Source organism: Cimex lectularius, unplaced genomic scaffold (assembly GCF_000648675.2).
Source record: "Cimex lectularius strain Harlan isolate CLEC.00 unplaced genomic scaffold, Clec_2.1 scaffold298, whole genome shotgun sequence".
Taxonomy (NCBI): Eukaryota; Metazoa; Arthropoda; class Insecta; order Hemiptera; family Cimicidae; genus Cimex; species Cimex lectularius.
In genome coordinates, this window is record NW_019392861.1 from 265,592 (window position 1) to 282,544 (window position 16,953).

Genomic DNA, 16,953 nt, shown 5'->3' on the forward strand with positions numbered 1-16,953 from the left:
GGGTCATCTTCAGGGCCTGGGTGAACTACAAAACACATGTATGTTTTTTTTCTAGTCAACATACTTCGTTCATTTGATCTAGTTAGTTCAGGAACAAAACATCCCTGCCAGTTGTAACTTGTAACGTGTTACCTTCTTTGTTCGCGAGCGAAAATATCAAGTCAATTTTTTAATTATTTTCTTTAAAAAAAATCTTGTCCTTTTCTTTTCTGTTTGTTGAAAATTTAATTTTCATCTTTTATTCTTAGCGGTGAGTATGCATAGGCCGTGAAGACCCTTGTCAAAATGTCAACACAAGTACCTTCTGCACACGGGTGAGTGTCGGATATTCCTGAGTTTTTAAATATTCAAATACTTTCTCAAAGAAATATGCTGGAAATAATTTTGAGGTATTTTAAGAAGACGACTGTGTAAATTTTATTTATACGGCTCTCCCCCTGACTAAACAACCTAAAAAACGGTATGGCATAAATTACACCCCCGTCGTAATTCAACGGCTTTAAATAAAGAAATCCAAAAATAAAACCGATAATATACATCAACCTGACCAAAACCGAATGGAGTATTTTGAGAATTCTTACAAGTCCTGAAACAAATCCATCAGACTGATTATAATAACAAAAAAAAAATCTCAACACCTACAAGATTGAATTAGCCAATATATAAAGCAAAGCCATTTAAACAAGGTACAACAAACAAAACTACTCTTGTATATCTTGATTTGTTCAAAATTTTGGGTAAACAAAGGTCATTGCGATGATACTATATGTATCGTATAACTATATGCAGTCGTTTCTAATGAGTCATCTTTAGGAATATGCTGAACCGGCACTTGTTCATTTATTGGGTCTGTCGTAGATTTCTTGAACTATTCAAACGTATTTCGACATTGTGACATCTTCAGTGATGAACTCTGGAAATAATCTAAATCAGAAGACTGAGCATACAATTAATTAAAATAAGTCTAATTTGATTTATCATTCCATTAGACAAAAAAAAATGAAATTAACTATGAGATAATGAAGATCTAGCTTGATCTTGATCATCTCTGATCGCATTGACTGTTAGTTTAGCTGGATATGTCTGTCAGATGCCTTTCATTGCCTTACCATATTTAGTTGCTGGTCTGTTTACGCTAAAAAGATAGGATGTTGAAGCTAAATACTGTATGAACAAACAGTTCAAATTACATTTTAATTATACAAAAAGAGAGGAGTCTATGGTTCTTTAAAGTGAGATATTAATGTTTATTATGATTGTTTGAATTAGTGTGAATCCATTAAGTTTAGTGGTCTGATTGATGAAATTACTTTTTTCAATTAATTATTAAATGAGACATTTATGTTTATCATGATTGTTTGAAGTGGTGTGAATCCATTATGTTTAGTGGTCTGATTGACAAACTTCTTTCAATTAATTATTCTTTGTATGTAAGGTCTTGGTTGAAATGAAAAAGTTAGTGTCATGAGTGGGATTTGAAGCCACGACCTTAATCAAAGGTCGTGGGTTGGAATCCCGCTCATGATACTAGCTTTTTCTTCAAGAGTAGAAAAATCAATCAGAATTTTATGCTCATGATTCAGAAATTATGTGATTCAAAAAATTGATAATTCTTGAATCAATGCCAAAATTGATTGCAATTTCTTGAAACGGTGTCAGAGGAATGAGAAAAAATTGCTCCTTTTTTTGCGAAACTGTATTAAAAATTGATTGTGATTTCTTGAGGCTGGAATTGTTATCACTGAGCAGAGAAATTGAGTAGATCAAAAACACATTTTTGCTTTATGTTTCAGTAAAATATTACTGTTAGCAAATTAATGTGTAGAAATATGTAAAAATCTACATTATTATTCCAGTTCAACAGTTTTATTTGACAATAAGTGAGAAAATGTTAATTTTTAAAAACGATATAATTTTCTTTTTGAGGAACTTGGTTTGTAACATTCTTTTCCAGTAGATTTAAAAACACTTCAACCACTTATGTTGTTTGTTGATTGTTAAATCGGTAGAAACCTTTTACTAGTTAAATTGGTACATACAATAAACTTGAAATGCTATCAGATTTGAAACAAACTTAAAAATTCGTCAGAAATGGTACATGCTAGACATTCAATTAATGAATTCCAAACACTTATAAATTTCACAAATTTTCAAATAAAATGTGTGCTAAAAATATATAATATGACAGGAAATACTTTTACAATCTTTACTTGTTAATGTAAATTTGTAAAATGAAAGGATTTCTATTTTGTATGTAATTAAAAAAATAGTTACAATTATTTTGTTTGTTTACAGAGTAAATGAGATTGGAATTTGGCTATAGACATTTAATTATTGTACGTGCCAAAAAGGATTATTTATAACTTTGACAGGACTTGAAAGTCTCGGATAAGACGGCCTTGCAACTGAATTATTCACCACACAGAGTGTCGACACCCTCACAGCTGTAAGTTCAAAGGTTTTCTCAGTCTTAATTTTGATTTCACAAGAAGCAGACAGCACCTAGACATGTGTTTTTTACAATTTCAAGTCCTTCCCTCCAATTGTAGTAATTGTAGGGCATCGCTTGGTGCCTAGTTAAAAATCTTTATAAACAGAAAACGTGGTTGAGATGTCTTTCCCCAAAAAAGAAGAACGTGAAGCATGCTGGGATTCTAGAGACAAATATTGGCAATGTTTAGATACAGCAACCGAACCTGAAAAACAGTGTGCACAATTAAGGAAATTTTATGAGACGTCTTGTCCTGTCCAGTGGGTAAGTCTTCATTCATTTTAAAGAAATTGTGTAATGATCAAAAGTGTAGCAGATTTTTTTTTAATACTTCCATATTGCTTGCTCCTGTGGGATTTATATTCCATCAGAAGTTTATTTGCAAAAATTTATCTTTTTCAATATGCCAATATGGTTTAAAATTATACCATGTTCTTATCTTTGAAAAAGTCAAGGTCACAATTCCAAAAATATTTGAAAATGTTATAAACATGGATACATGCACACTACTACAATAATTTTTGTTATTTATGTTGAAATTGAAGTGTTTATTTATTAACTTTTTTGATATTCTAATGTTACTTAATTTCTTGGTAAGGTTCAAACACATCTGATATGTTGTAGTGAGATTTTACATTTTTACAAATCATTTTTTACATTTTGAATTGTAACTTATAAACTTTATTTTAATGTGTGTGTGTGTGTGTTTATTTGTTTGTATGAATTATGTAAATACAATAATGTTTGCCTATACACTTGGATGGATTTGTGCAGAAATTTACCATCATATGTTTTTTTACAAATATATATTTTGTAATGAAATATCTGAATTACTTGAAACTAAGCAGTTAATCATTCATATTTTTATTTCAGGTACTTCTTTATTAGGATAACAATGTAAAAATTATGTTACATTTCCCCTGATTTTTCTATATAATTTATTTTATTTAAAATGAGCTTAGATGTCAAAATACACCTCACTTTTTTATCTTTTAGATTAATAACTTATCTAGTAATTTTTAAAAAAATTCATTAGTTATTATTATTATTATTATTTTTTGTACGAGGGTTCGCAACAGCAGAGGGCTATCAACCCTCGGGGTGCTGCAAGTGTTACTGAAAAAAAGCCCATTTATTAAGTGTGCCTGGTTCAAATTCAAGGCCGCTGGATTTGAACTCTGGACCTTTACTTTACAGCGATGAGTGCTGTGTCCATGCTTTATCTGTTTTGGTCACTGACGCCCCTGATAATTTTTTTATGGTTTAATTTATTTGTAGCAAATGTAAGAATTGTTTTTAAAAACTGAAGGTGTAAAAAATTCTCTTTTCTTAATGTATTATGTTTTGTTTAAACTGCCAATTGTATGGAGATACATTGAAAAAATTTAAAATAGTCCAATTTCTCTATGAATGCCAATTTATCTCAGAGCAATGAAAAGTTAGTTTCTAATGAATCTCCTTGTCACATTCTTATTTAACTGTTTTAAACAGGAAAAAAAGTTCAGATTTGACAACCTGTCAACCGATTTCCAGTCCTGTTTTATGCCTGTTCTCACTTTAATAATTTTAAACAAATATTTAATTTTTATTTTCACTTATCAGGCAATATATTGCCAATAAATGAACCACTGGCAGTAATTAAACTAAATTTCATTTAAAAAATTTAGCTAACTGGCTTTCAAACGCAACATCTCCTAATGGGAAGTAAAGTGCATGTGTTTGAATCTTGTGCCAAGTCAAATAGGAATATTATTAGGTCAGATTATTTTGGGAAATACAGATTTGTATATTTTAAAGATATGTGCACAAGTTTAGCGTTGAAATCTATAATACTAAATATATTTTATATGAAGCATCTGTTCTGGCTTTCTCCAATTTTTACATTTTTTTTTTCTTTTCTAGGTAAAACACTTTGACAGAAAACGGTCTTATCTTAAATTCAAAGAGAAGATAGAGCAACATGGGTACGAACCCTTAGAAGAACTAAACTCCAAAGCATAAAAATAATAACTCCTAGCCTTTCTACTTAACGTTTGTTGCTGTTTTTTAACTTTTCCAATTGTACAGATTGGATATTTGTAGAATTGTGTAGATAATAAAATAATAACAATAAATTATCGCAATTATATTTTTAAAAAATCATTTACAGTGTACTTTGTGTTTATGTATACAATCCCTCTTGAGTAGATGTAGACGATTCTTGTGCTGACTTAATATGCCTGGAAAACAAAACAAAAGAATACCAAATGAGAAAATCATACTTATTTATTTAAGAGATCATTATTACAATTAATATTACAATATGCATTTAATAAAAAAATGAAATAGTATCAAGTCACACAATTTTTTCAAGCTTGAAAAATAGAAATAACAAATTAGTAAATAGGTACTTTTTTTCTAAATCGCTCTCTATTTCGCTTTATTTTTAACCTTTAATTTGTATCTTGATCATCTCCGATCATATTGGTCTGCCTATTCTCCTTGGTTTAGTCTGCCATTTTGATAAACATTAGAAACTAACTAGAATAAGCATAAATAAAGAAAGAAACATAAGAAATAAATCACTTTAGATTATGCTATAATATGTCTTGAGAGATAAAACTGATGAAGATATACAGATCAAGATAATAATAGATGTTCAAGCTACATGTTTTATATCCCGACCCTAGTACCACTAAATTTTTGTTGTGAATAAAACTAAACAATAAATAAAATTTTTTATATTTTTGAGGGAGTTAAAAAAAAATGGAACAGTTATGGAAAAATAAAAAGCTGTAAACTGAGGAAAAAATCTTTAAAACCATTAATAAATGTTAAAAGTGATGATATTCTAAAAGTACATATAAAATGGTCACCGTATAACTTAAACAAGTTAATTTTTCTTTATATGATAAATAAAACAAATTTGGTATTGATATTTTAAAATTGTTGTTATTAAAATAGATAATTTTATATTATCCCAACATTATGTAAAATAAACTAATTAGTGTTTTCAAACAATTTTAAACATAGAGTGACAATTAATTTTTTCGTTTGTTGGTCATTTTCTTAAACAAATTGCAAATGAACATGAACTTGTATCTACCTAAATGTAAATTAAAAAGAAAAAAGTTTAGATGATGATTTTTTTTTTTTTCATGATTTATCTAGCCTGGTTGTCTCTAATTATTGATTGGCCAACCCATTGATAAATGTTATTACTCTGATAGATAAAACCAGTCAGAATAAGTAAACCAAGATGATCAGAAAGGATCAAACTACAGATTCGTTACACCTCAGGCCAAATCTGTTCATGTCCAAAAATCTATTTAATACAATATTGATTTTTTTAAAACAAGAGTACACTATTTAACTCTAACATTAGATTAAAATTATATATAATCGCAATTTCATAATGAGATAACACTTAAAATTACAATTCATTCACATTCATTACAATTCATCTTTGAAAATGAATTTTAAAGATCCTTGATGAAAAGTGCTTGTAAATTTTAAAATTATCCATTTATTTAAGGGAAATGATCAAAATTCAATTAAGGTTGTGGTAATTTTTAAGCTTTGTTATTTAACAATGAATGTAAGATGTATCAGCTGTTTTAAGATTGGAGGGAAAACTTGAAAAGAAGTGTAGGAGGAATCTTGATTTTAAATTATTATGTTTCTATTATCAAACTGTACTAAATAAAACTAATTTAAATTTAATTTATAAAATGTTTTAGTATACCAGACAGTTCACTTGAAACTTCAGGTGATGAGAAGTTAGTAGCAAAGTTTCGCCCAAAGAGGCCTTTTAAAAAGGTACTATTTGAATTTTTTTCTTAAATTTTGTATAAAATACTTTTATTTTATTATTACTTTATCATATTTAATAGTAATACCAGGCGATATGAACATAGCAACAGCACTAACATTGAGTTTGAACACATTGAAGAACATTGACATAGAAAATGAAGATTTCCGTAACAACAGAATATTTGATCAGTTTAGAGTAAGAATACACATCAAGATTTCCTGTTATATTTATGTATCTCTCTTATTTTTAATTATTACAGATTATAATAAATTCGTGTCAAAAATTGACAACAACCCCGAATGCACTCTTGCCGCCATGTTTGACCGAACTTGCAGAAACTTTGTTGAAAACACTTGCCAAAAAAATTCCTCTAGAAACTGTTACATTATGTGGCGTCGCATTTGCACTGGTGCTGTCGCTAGTTGCAGATGCGAGTGCAGTTGCGATGATGTATTCAAAGACTTTTCTACACCCGAGGGATGACAATTCAAGGGAGCTGAGTGTAAAGTTATCAAAAGCTGCGGAAATATTAAGAATTAAAATTGACATCTATGAAGAAGTGTTTAGGCTTTCTCTCTGTCATGGACTGCTTCAGGTCCCTGATGCATTTTGGAACTCGAGTCAGGTATGTTTTAAACAAAGCTGCTATTTATAAATTAATATTTTTTAAATCAAATATAAAATTTAGGTTAATTGGATGACTGTTCTTCAAGGAAGAATGTTTCCCATCTTGGAAAAACATTGTTTAAGTTATTCAAATTTAACTTTGTTATCTTTTAAAACACTTGTGGCATGGTGTTCACGAATTAGAACTATTATCAATAGTCAAATATGTTCGAGTATGGCTGTTAGAATAATGAATATAATTGCTTCCAACTGGGAAAACCCTTTGAACGGTGTGAGAGAACAGAATTTTCTCTTGCTTGAACAACTGTTGCATTTTACACAAATCCCAGATGCCACTGGTACACAGAATGATGAAGAACTTCCGTCTCCTCTGCAGCCACAAGCACTTTTAGGTTTAGTCATAACAGAAATGTCATGGATGACAAAGAGTAAATATTTTTTCTTGGCTGCTATCCTCCCTAAAGCGAATCTAATGAAGGTATAGAAATCTCACCTATAATAATAACTGTAATAAAGTAAATTTGTTTTGTTTAAATTCCAGTCATTTCACACTAATTCTGAAGATATTGTTTTTGGATTGCTAACAAGTCTGTGTTATCCTCATTTAGCTTCAGCAGGAACAGATTTGTACAGAGTCTGCATTGATTCAATGAATTTGGATCAGTGGGAGCAAATTTTTCTTAAACCCATTATAAATGTTCTAACAACCTCTGAATATTTGTAAGCTTGTATTTAAAAAAATAAATAAATACAAATAAAAAAAAAATAAAGTGGTTGAATAAATGTGAATTTTTATGTTTCAGGTTGCAGAAAAAGAATTTTTTCAATTATTGGCTAAGTCCCACGATAAAAAAATATAAGATATCATTACAAATAATACATGATTCACTTTTGGAGAACAAACACAAGGATGTAATTTTTCCAATAGTTTCTTGTTTAAAGACAGGAAGGAAAGAAGGCTATGAGTCGATGAGATGGTCGTCAATATCAACTTCTCCTCATTTAGCGAAAGCATTGAGACATTATGACGAAATAACAAGAGCGCAAGCTTTTGCAACTGTTTGCCATTCATCCAAGACATCGATATTCCCTTGTGAAGAAGAGTTCCAAATTGTGGAAACATTCCTGGCTGAAAACATTAATGCAGATTGTGCACCATTACGTCACAGTCTAATTAACAGTTTCACAATTTTTCTATGCCGTACCAGAGACGCTTGTCTGCAGGTAGGCAATACTCTAAATCTTTTTTAGTTTATTTTGCAATGAAAACTATCAATATTTCAACTTTTGTATACAAATCAATATCCAAAATTCATTTCCTTTTAATTCTAGGTTTTAAGAACTAGATATAACCAAAGGATTGAACCAAGTCATGTTGAAAGCCGAACATTAACAAGAGCCATGATTTTCTTAGATTGGCTTTATAATTTTCTTAGATCAAATTTAGAAATATGCTGCAACTATCAGCGGAAGACTACCTCATTAGAATTGTACAAAGTAATACTTAGCCACTTGTCAAATGAAAGCAATTCAAGAAAAAATACTCCAAAATCCGATGGTCAGAGAGTGATGAAATATGCGATAGCAGTCGGAAAATGGGGATTCACTAATGAAGTAAGCCGCGAAGCTCTGTTGTACACGTTGACCGATGAGAGTGAAGAAGTGAGAGAAAGTGCTGCTTCGTTGCTTATAACTCATTTCAAAATGTCAGAATATGAAGGCCAAAGATTTAAAGAGCTGTTCAACAGTGCCCTGACACTTTGCTGCGACCCTATGTTCTACATAGCCGATGCAGGAGCTTTACTTTTATTTGTAGTTACATGTCTCGCTTATAAAAATCCCACAGGAGATAGCAAATGCCTTGAACTGAAGGAAGAAAGAGTGATATCTTACTTAATTAATTTAGCAGAAAGACATGCTTCTGAATTAAAGGTAGATATTTTAAGAGCGGCAACGAATGGCTATCCACTTTATGGGATCCTCAGGATAATAGATAGATTAGCGCATGATAAAGAAAGCCCAGAATACAGAAAAATAAGCCATTCTGAAGGTATAAGGCTAACAACAATTATTGAAACAACGACACAGCATCTTTTACAAGTCCTTGCTTCAAAAACTTCTAATTTATCGAGTATGTATTAATTACATTTGTAATTTTATTTCTTTATTAAATTGCCTTGTGTTTTAAGATTATGCTCCTTCATTTCTGGAAATGGGAGAGGCGATTGAATCTGCCATTGAAGAGTCTTCAGTAAATGTAGAAGAAAGTGACAAACATCAATTGTCACCCGCGCATCAGCTTGTTTTAAATACAATATGGCTGAACCTCAAGGTAATTAATTGAAACCAAAAATTAAAAAGGTATAAAATTGCATATTTAATGAATTTTTCAAGGCTTGTTGTATGCTGGCAAGCAGGTTGTACAGACAGCCTGTGGGAGATCATATAAAATCTCTTTCAGTCATAACTTCGGTTTTAAAGCAAACAAGACATAAAGGTGCTTTGGAAGCTGCCGGGTTGGCTTTAGCGAATTTAACAAAATCATTAACTGATGATAGAAATGTCGAGGAGTTGGAATTTTTTTTTAACGAAGCTTTAGACAGATTGACAGTCGGCCAGACCCAATCTACAAGAGGTGCTGGAGCCATAATTTTAATTCATAGGATTGTAGCGAATGACACAAGACCTGATAAGGTAATAAAGACAAGACTTTTGTTTAATATTAAATAAATAATAAACATAATTTTACAGCCATTGCTTGAACAATGCCTAAACCAAGTTTTGTCTCTTGCTGAAAGACGTAAAGGTGATTTGGCACAGGCATTACATCTCCTAGGTGTGCTTATAAAAGACAGTTCAGTATCCCAAGAGACAGCAAGGATAAATCATAAATTGGCCGCAGCTTGCTTTAATTCTCTTTCTCATTCTAGTTGGGCAATCAGGTACTGATTTGGTTACTCAATTATTTGTAACTATTTGGAGGTCGTGAGATGCGGTAGGTTTAGAAAAACGTTTTCATTATCGTGCCAATGTTTTTCTAAACCTACTTCACACCAGACTACATCTCACAACCTCCAAATAATCATTAATTAACGCTCACTAAATACCACCCAATATTTGTAACATTTATATTTTGTTTTTAAAGGAATACAGGGTTGCAACTTTTCGGAGCAATTGTGCCAAAATTAATTGGACAAAGGAAACAGAACGAGTTTGACTCTACATGCTCTTGCTATCATTTGCCGTATGAAGAATTGTACTACCATACGCCTCAACTCATCAACCTTCTTCTCTCACAACTTGAAACTGGAGCAAACTGCAGTCAAAAAGATGCTTTTGCAGTTCATTCAAAACTAGTCCCTTTATTGACCCTCCTCTCTAATTTGTCAGTTGGCATTCTTACAATTATTGATCGTAGTATAGAAAGTGTATTTAACAAATTAGTCAGTTGTTTTCAAACGCTTATGTCAAGTGGTGTGTTCAAAGTGAGACAACTAGCGGCAAGGAGTAATGCTTGGTTTTGTTCATTAAGCCAACTCCCTTCTCTTGTGAGAACACGTGTTTGGAAAATAGTTGCTTACGTTAACGATCGGACATTACAGAATGAAATCAAAACGGAAAATGGCCTTCATGGTTTTCTTTTGAATACTCTTTATTTATACAAACGCTTCCAGGCAGAAAAGGAAGGTGTTGAAGCTTTAAGAGAGCAAAATTCTGTAGTCGAAGAGTCAATAGAGGAATTATGTTCAGTCCGGTACTCACTTAACATGAGTTTTGTCTGTAAATCAGTTTTAGAAGAGATTGTTGGTTTTGATAGAACTACACCTGCAAGAGAACAGATTTTGAACCTTTGTGCTAGCCAAATTTCTCCCCATAAATCATTAGGTTATCCTATGTGGGCTTCCATCGTTTCTAAACAAATTATAGAAGACTGTCCACTAAATGAACTCCTCCCAACTTTAAATACAGCATTGGACACAAACGAATCTGAGCTTCACATCTTTGTTTTACAAGCTCTAAGCTCAAGGATCAAGAGGAACGACTTTGAAGTCGTCAGTAATGGAACTTTAAACGCGGTTTTAAAATTTGTGAAGAAAATACCAGATGAAATTGCTTTAAATATTTTACTTGAAATTTTATCAAAATACAGCAATTTAGTGCCTACTTTAGATTTAGAGCCAATTATTGAAACTCTGTGCAATGAAGAGTCGAGTCTTGCCATAGCCGTATCCTGTGGACTTTTTGTTTTAGATAGAATGCCAAATTTTCAACTGTTAAATAAGATTATGTCAATATTGGTGCAAATGAGTAAGCCGAGCAAGAGTGAACATTCGAGACTGTTCTGTTCCAAGGGTATAAATCTTTTATCCCCAATTATGATGCGCTCTGCGACCCAAGACAGTCTGAAGGCTAGGTCAGAAATATGGATGACCGCTGTAAATTTACTTCAAGATGAATCTAGAGAAGTGAGAGTTGAAGCTTCTAAATTTGCAAACAGCCTTGTCGAAGGTCCTACACCAGAAGAAACCAGGAACCCTTACGTGTCCTTAAACTTTCTTTTAAACGAAAACAATGTCTCTGGCCTGTTTCCACCGCAATACTGCATTAACTGTTTATGGTCACAACTGAAGTGCTCTGAACAAGAAATTGAAACTCTTGTAAAAATAGATCAACTCAACCCTTTTGACTCAAGAGACAACTGCTACCAGGAGCATGTTAAAATCGCCGAGATGATCTATGAAATTTTAATTTCTATATTGGATAAGAGCCAAGAAGCAAAGAATTATTTCCTAAAAGATGAAGCAGTACTGTATTTACCAGTTTTACGATCACAGGCAATTAAATTCTTAGAATTCACTGAAGAGCATACATCAAATAAAAAAATCCTTCTGAACGGATATTGGTACATCATTGCTAAAAAACTCTCTCTGCAGTTCACACTGATTGAAAAGCTGAATAATTCCGAAGCTCATGATATGAACATGTTCCAATTTAAATTTCAGAGTTTTATCGAACTTATGCTCAATCCGCCGACGCCAGTCAAAGTGTAAATTTTTCATCATTTAATTTCTTGTATTTAAAAATATAAAACGTAGGATAGTGAAGTTTTCTTAACAGTATGTAAATAGCTACTGCATGTATTATTTATAAAACTTTTTTTCTAAATAAAATGAAGTTTATTAAGTATTTTGCTAAGTGTCATGAATACCTTAAAAACCAAAATTTAAGCACCAGCTTAACTGGAGATGATTATGATTTATCACCTTGTGAGCCTCCCAAAATTTAAGAAATAAATTTTTTAAAAAATCTATCTGACAAAATACAAAATTTCACCTTAAATTAATTTGGTGGCTTTGTATGTTGCCAATGATCTAGACTAATATTGGTTACGTTCAAAATCATCAGTCAATCTATTTTGTCCAAATTTACTACTTCTATGTACCAAATATTATAGATACTAGAAACAAGCAATATTAAAAGTTTGATGATTTTTTTAATAATAAGACAATTTATTCAATACAAATTGGCTTACTCTTTTTCAGCAGATGCGTTTGAAACGTCCAAGTGTATTGAGACGATGTGCCTTCCTGGCACCATCACGAGTCCTAGAACTCTTGACTCTTCGAACGGACCTCGGACTAATGAAATATGTGTGTTAAACAATAAAATTTTATTTAATGGAAGTTCAAAGAACAACATGACTATTTGTTTCATTTGCTGTTCACATTGTTATAAAATTATTGTTGATGACCCAAAACATTAAAAAATAAAATAAATAAATAAATAGCCTTGGTATTGTTCTTCAAACTCTCATTAAACAAATAAGAAGAAATTTTAGTTGTCCAACATAAACAATGAATAACAATATAGCACCACTAATGATTTTTTAAAAAATAATGCTTTTTACCTTCAAAATTGACGTATTCAGTGCAAGCACCCAAGATAACATTAGCGTCCCGATCTGTACAAAGAAATGTGCCGACTAAAACTCTTCCGTCTGTCATTACAATTTTCATTATCTTGTTAAGCCAACTTTTCAATGTATTGAGTTTCTCTTTTGTGTCGATTTCATTTCCTTCAGTTTCACCCATATTTGTCTGTTCTGCAATAAAATGAAAAATTAAATTGTAATTTATATATACACAGTCATATTTAAAAAAAAATTTACTTGCTGAATGCCTGGATCAAAAATAATAATAAAATGAATATTAGTATTTTTTATTACTTCTCTAATGGCTAGAGAAAAGAAGATGATAAATGTATGCAATAATAAAATTAAGTGAGTGATGAATATGTGAATGAATGAGGAGAGTGAAATGGTACCATACAATCCTTCACATTATTAAACCTATCACTTTGATTCAATCCCCTATAAGAAGATTACAAGATTCAGACCTCACCAAAATGTGATAGATTTACTATTTTTGAATAAAAATAATGATCAAGTTGGTTGGTCTGTTTTTTACAATATTCTACCACCTTTAGTGGTCAGTCTAGTGACACTCATTTGATTGAGAAACAAGAAGAAACTATATTTTATTTTGCGTCTTTGGGAAAACAGAAAATTAATCATACTTGGTGTTCAATTGGAGAGACCGAAAACAGGAGGTTATAAAAAGATGGGACTTAAAGGTGGAAAGGGTTGAAGCATGGTGAATGGAGGAAATTCCAGTGGTTGAGGGAACGAATAAGAAAGGAGCGACTAAAAGCAGTGGATTTGTATGAGTGGTAGAGATCAGAAGGGCAGGAACGAATGTGAAACACGATACCTATTAGACACATGTGATCTCTTTAGGGAGTTAAAGAATGAACCGAACAAAGCATGATTATCTTGAGTCTGTTAACAAGCTTGCTGAGAAGTCCTCCATAGACCAAAAACCATAATTGAATGGCGAAACACCAGGGAGTTTGCAGGTGCAGATTGGGAAGAGTTGGCTTGCATGAAGGATTTGGAGGAGGGTCGAGAAGCAGTGAAGGGAGATTTGGGAAATGTGGGGTTTCCAGAATAGGGGCTAGTCTGGGTAAGGACTATCTGCAATTGACATACCTCATCTATCATTCACATATTCACTTGCTAATTCACTCACCACCCAAACTCAATCACCCACACCACCCAAAATTCAACCCAAGGCTTAAAACAGAGATTAATGATTTATTTGAAAGTAAAACTACAATCAAATGGACATTCATAATTTGAAACGATCAACTTTTATTTTTTATCATCAACCTATTTTTACTGGTTTAGTTTTTCAGGCTGATTAAGGAATTTTATCATCTTCAGTGGTTGATCTGAGTGATATTTTTTCCAAGATACATCATTCATTTGCATGCTTATAGGTTCAAACCTCATCACAGTGCTTCAAAATTAATGTAATAAAACAGAACCTCTAACAATTATATACTGACAGGCAAAAAATTCTGCCCAATGATTTTTTTTTCTCAATAAAACAAAATTCTGCCCTTGTCATTTGTCTCATTGTTTTTTCCAATAAATATTTGTTTAAGCTTGGTTTTAAATTGGAATATGAATTAGGGGTAAACACACTTAATCCTTAACCCAGACCAAGGATAAATGTTTACTGTTATTGCGTAACAATTAAAATTTTTATTCAGTCTCATTTGAATTTTGAAGCAATAAGCTGTTTATCTTTGTGTTACCCTTTGTTTTCTTAATTTCAATTTAAACTTAAAAGTGCCACTTATTGCTGAGGATGTTGTGCGTAGAGTGACACTAAGTGATGATGGATGTTCTATCAGGTGTGCAGGCTATTTCCATTGGAGTTCCCTATGAACGTCCTACCATAGAAGGCCCGGTTCTGGACACCCTAGGATGAACATTTATTGTGACTTTGAGAATTTTTCGAAACAGGCACCTTACTGTTGTTCAAGCAATCATCAGCTCCAAGAAGGTCAATGTGTCCAAATTTCTGAACGCACTGCTCGAAGAAGATTAAATCAGTATGAACTGATGGCTTTTTGCCCCATAAGAAGACCAGAATTGATCGAAACATACGGAGTAGCATGGCTTGTATTTACTCGAGAACGTAGCCATGGTCTTAGGACGATTGGTCTGATGTACAACAGTTGAGTGTAGACTTGCTCTACGATCTCCAGATGAGTGTGAAAGAGTGTGGAGAAGGCAAAATGAAAGGTACAAATCCTGCAATTTCCCCCAGAGCCAACCTTTTCAACGGAGTTCAGTGATGGTGTGGATGGGAATTTCAATGGAGAGTCTTACAGAGTTGGTTGTTGTTCATGGATGGTCTTTGACGGCCACTTGCTATCGGATGAAATTTTGGAACATCATGCTGCTATCCTTGATGAAATCAGCGACAAACCTAATCTAATGCACGATAATGCCTGTCCACATGTCGTTCACATAGTACAAACGTACCTTCAACAGCATAACATCAGGGTCTTAGCTTGGACAGCCCGTTCTCCAGACTTGAACCCCATCGAACATTTATGGGATAACCTGAAAACACAAATAAGAGCATGTCCATCACTTCCTGATACTCTCCACGATCTTGAAACGACTCTTCATGAAGAATAGGTTAACCTCCAGACTGGTGGAAAGTTCATCGAAGCGTCTTCGAGATGTAATTAAGTCAAGAGGAGGAAATATAGGATATTGAAATATTAATTGAAAATCTAAAACAAAATTAAAACAAATTTTATCTTTCCGTCTTTTTTTTTTTTCATTTGTCATTTTCATCAGTAATTTACATTTTTTTAGACGAAGAAAATTATTAAACCTTAAAAAACGTGAAACTTTGATTATATAAAAATATATACAAATCAAGTTATATTACAAGTGGGTAGAATTTTTTGTCTGTCAGTGCATTATTATTGTGATTGCCCCTAACAACCATACTGCGTATTTTTGCTGGTTTGGTCTGTGTTCGATCATATTCAGTATTGGACTTTTTGAAAAGACAGTCTTTATGATGATGGTTCTAATGGTTTATGACTGCTGAAACGCATCTGACAGACAAAGTCAGCAAGAATAGTCAAGCCATGATGATCATCAGAACAGATGGACTATTTCACAATGTAACATCACACTAATTAATTCTTACAGTTTGCCATGTCGAGTCTACCTACTCTAAATAAAACCCTAGATTGATCTGCCTAGCATAAACCACAATTTAAAAGTAAAATTCTATATTATGTTGTTTTTTAAAATGAAATAATAAAATATTTATAATTTAACTTGTGGCTGCTTCCTTTTGGACACTAGGCTAGAAATTGAATTCCAATTCTATTCTAAGCTTCAAATACCTTTCAAAACAGAATTAATACAACAAAAGAAACTACTATGGCCAAAAGACGAAACAAATTTTGAAAATAAGCCACGTTATTTTTTGGCAAAACATTGTCAAACAAAATACAAACGTCGAGAGATGGGTATGATTTCATGCAGAACATAATCACATAAATCGAGCCTTTTCTTTAAAGGAAGGATTTCAAGCCACGAAATTTAAAGAAACATTATTATTACGTATAAAAATAAGTGGTAATACATACATTTTGCCCGTTGTCCTCGAGGAACGTCGATCTGTCCAGTCTGAGCGATGAAACCTTTTCAGGACTTTTATTGCTGTTGTTTTTCTTCGTGAACAAATTATTGACGGATATAAAATTTAGTTTTTAGCATAATTTTATTATCCTTTAATTTCATCCGAAATAATATCGAGGATAATATTTTGATTCCACAAAATCGACAGCCGAAGAGTTACATATAACAGTTTTCTGATGACAACTGACAAGCCTGTGATTGATAAGGAAAGAAGATAAGGAAATTTGAAAGATCAAACTTATTTGTAAAAAAAATTATTGCATTTTTATATAATATTTAATAATAAAGAATGTGAGGATTTTATGGAAGGAAAATTATTATGTATATATTATAATTATCTATAAATTAGCCTTTTAAAATTAAATAAACAACTAATTACATGATTTTGTAGAGTATTGCGTTTAATTCTGATGATTGAAACTGAAAAACATTGTAAGTATAAATATTTGAATTTTAAATATT

At 31.9% G+C, this 16,953-nt stretch overlaps 3 protein-coding genes across 7 annotated transcripts; 2 read left to right on the top strand and 1 right to left on the bottom strand.

Moving 5' to 3' along the window:
• Positions 1 to 19: 19 nt before the first annotated feature.
• Positions 20 to 12,098, top strand: LOC106665231 (thyroid adenoma-associated protein homolog). 4 transcript variants are annotated; one of them, XM_024228800.1, is made up of 14 exons: positions 20 to 38; positions 249 to 314; positions 2,296 to 2,446; positions 6,211 to 6,289; positions 6,364 to 6,479; positions 6,544 to 6,909; positions 6,973 to 7,389; positions 7,453 to 7,631; positions 7,715 to 8,135; positions 8,244 to 9,042; positions 9,101 to 9,243; positions 9,306 to 9,605; positions 9,663 to 9,853; positions 10,057 to 12,098. In XM_024228800.1, exons 5-14 carry the CDS (start codon positions 6,378 to 6,380, stop codon positions 11,960 to 11,962), a joined length of 4,824 nt encoding a protein of 1,607 aa, XP_024084568.1. In that variant the 5' UTR covers positions 20 to 38; positions 249 to 314; positions 2,296 to 2,446; positions 6,211 to 6,289; positions 6,364 to 6,377; the 3' UTR covers positions 11,963 to 12,098. The 4 variants fall into 4 exon arrangements, with proteins under 4 accessions (XP_024084568.1, XP_024084567.1, XP_014246987.1 ...); XM_024228799.1 differs by lacking the exon at positions 20 to 38 and adding an exon at positions 57 to 160; XM_014391501.2 differs by lacking the exon at positions 20 to 38 and having other exon boundaries at positions 309 to 389.
• Positions 2,453 to 4,633, top strand: LOC106665235 (cytochrome c oxidase assembly factor 6 homolog). The gene is made up of 2 exons (XM_014391507.1): positions 2,453 to 2,755; positions 4,394 to 4,633. Exons 1-2 carry the CDS (start codon positions 2,612 to 2,614, stop codon positions 4,490 to 4,492), a joined length of 243 nt encoding a protein of 80 aa, XP_014246993.1. The 5' UTR covers positions 2,453 to 2,611; the 3' UTR covers positions 4,493 to 4,633.
• LOC106665234 (N-alpha-acetyltransferase 38, NatC auxiliary subunit) lies at positions 4,596 to 16,889 on the bottom strand. 2 transcript variants are annotated; one of them, XM_014391505.2, is made up of 5 exons: positions 16,871 to 16,889; positions 16,440 to 16,683; positions 12,820 to 13,014; positions 12,445 to 12,550; positions 4,596 to 4,710 (listed from the first exon to the last, which is right to left on the bottom strand). In XM_014391505.2, exons 3-5 carry the CDS (start codon positions 13,001 to 13,003, stop codon positions 4,653 to 4,655), a joined length of 348 nt encoding a protein of 115 aa, XP_014246991.1. In that variant the 5' UTR covers positions 13,004 to 13,014; positions 16,440 to 16,683; positions 16,871 to 16,889; the 3' UTR covers positions 4,596 to 4,652. The 2 variants fall into 2 exon arrangements, with proteins under 2 accessions (XP_014246991.1, XP_024084570.1); XM_024228802.1 differs by lacking the exon at positions 16,871 to 16,889 and adding an exon at positions 15,307 to 15,387.
• Positions 16,890 to 16,953: the final 64 nt, after the last annotated feature.

Bases quoted from the DNA above. Each gene is read 5' to 3' on its own strand.
- LOC106665235 (XM_014391507.1), top strand. From the start codon at position 2,612: ATGTCTTTCCCCAAAAAAGAAGAACGTGAAGCATGCTGGGATTCTAGA. The intron at 2,756-4,393 runs GTAAGTCTTCAT...TTTCTTTTCTAG, and splicing joins CGTCTTGTCCTGTCCAGTGG to GTAAAACACTTTGACAGAAA.
- LOC106665231 (XM_024228800.1), top strand. From the start codon at position 6,378: ATGAACATAGCAACAGCACTAACATTGAGTTTGAACACATTGAAGAAC. The intron at 6,910-6,972 runs GTATGTTTTAAA...TATAAAATTTAG, and splicing joins CATTTTGGAACTCGAGTCAG to GTTAATTGGATGACTGTTCT. The intron at 7,632-7,714 runs GTAAGCTTGTAT...TTTATGTTTCAG, and splicing joins CTAACAACCTCTGAATATTT to GTTGCAGAAAAAGAATTTTT.
- LOC106665234 (XM_014391505.2), bottom strand. From the start codon at position 13,003: ATGGGTGAAACTGAAGGAAATGAAATCGACACAAAAGAGAAACTCAAT. The intron at 12,551-12,819 runs GTAAAAAGCATT...ATATTTCATTAG, and splicing joins TGAATACGTCAATTTTGAAG to TCCGAGGTCCGTTCGAAGAG. The intron at 4,711-12,444 runs GTAAGCCAATTT...TTTGTTTTCCAG, and splicing joins AACGCATCTGCTGAAAAAGA to GCATATTAAGTCAGCACAAG.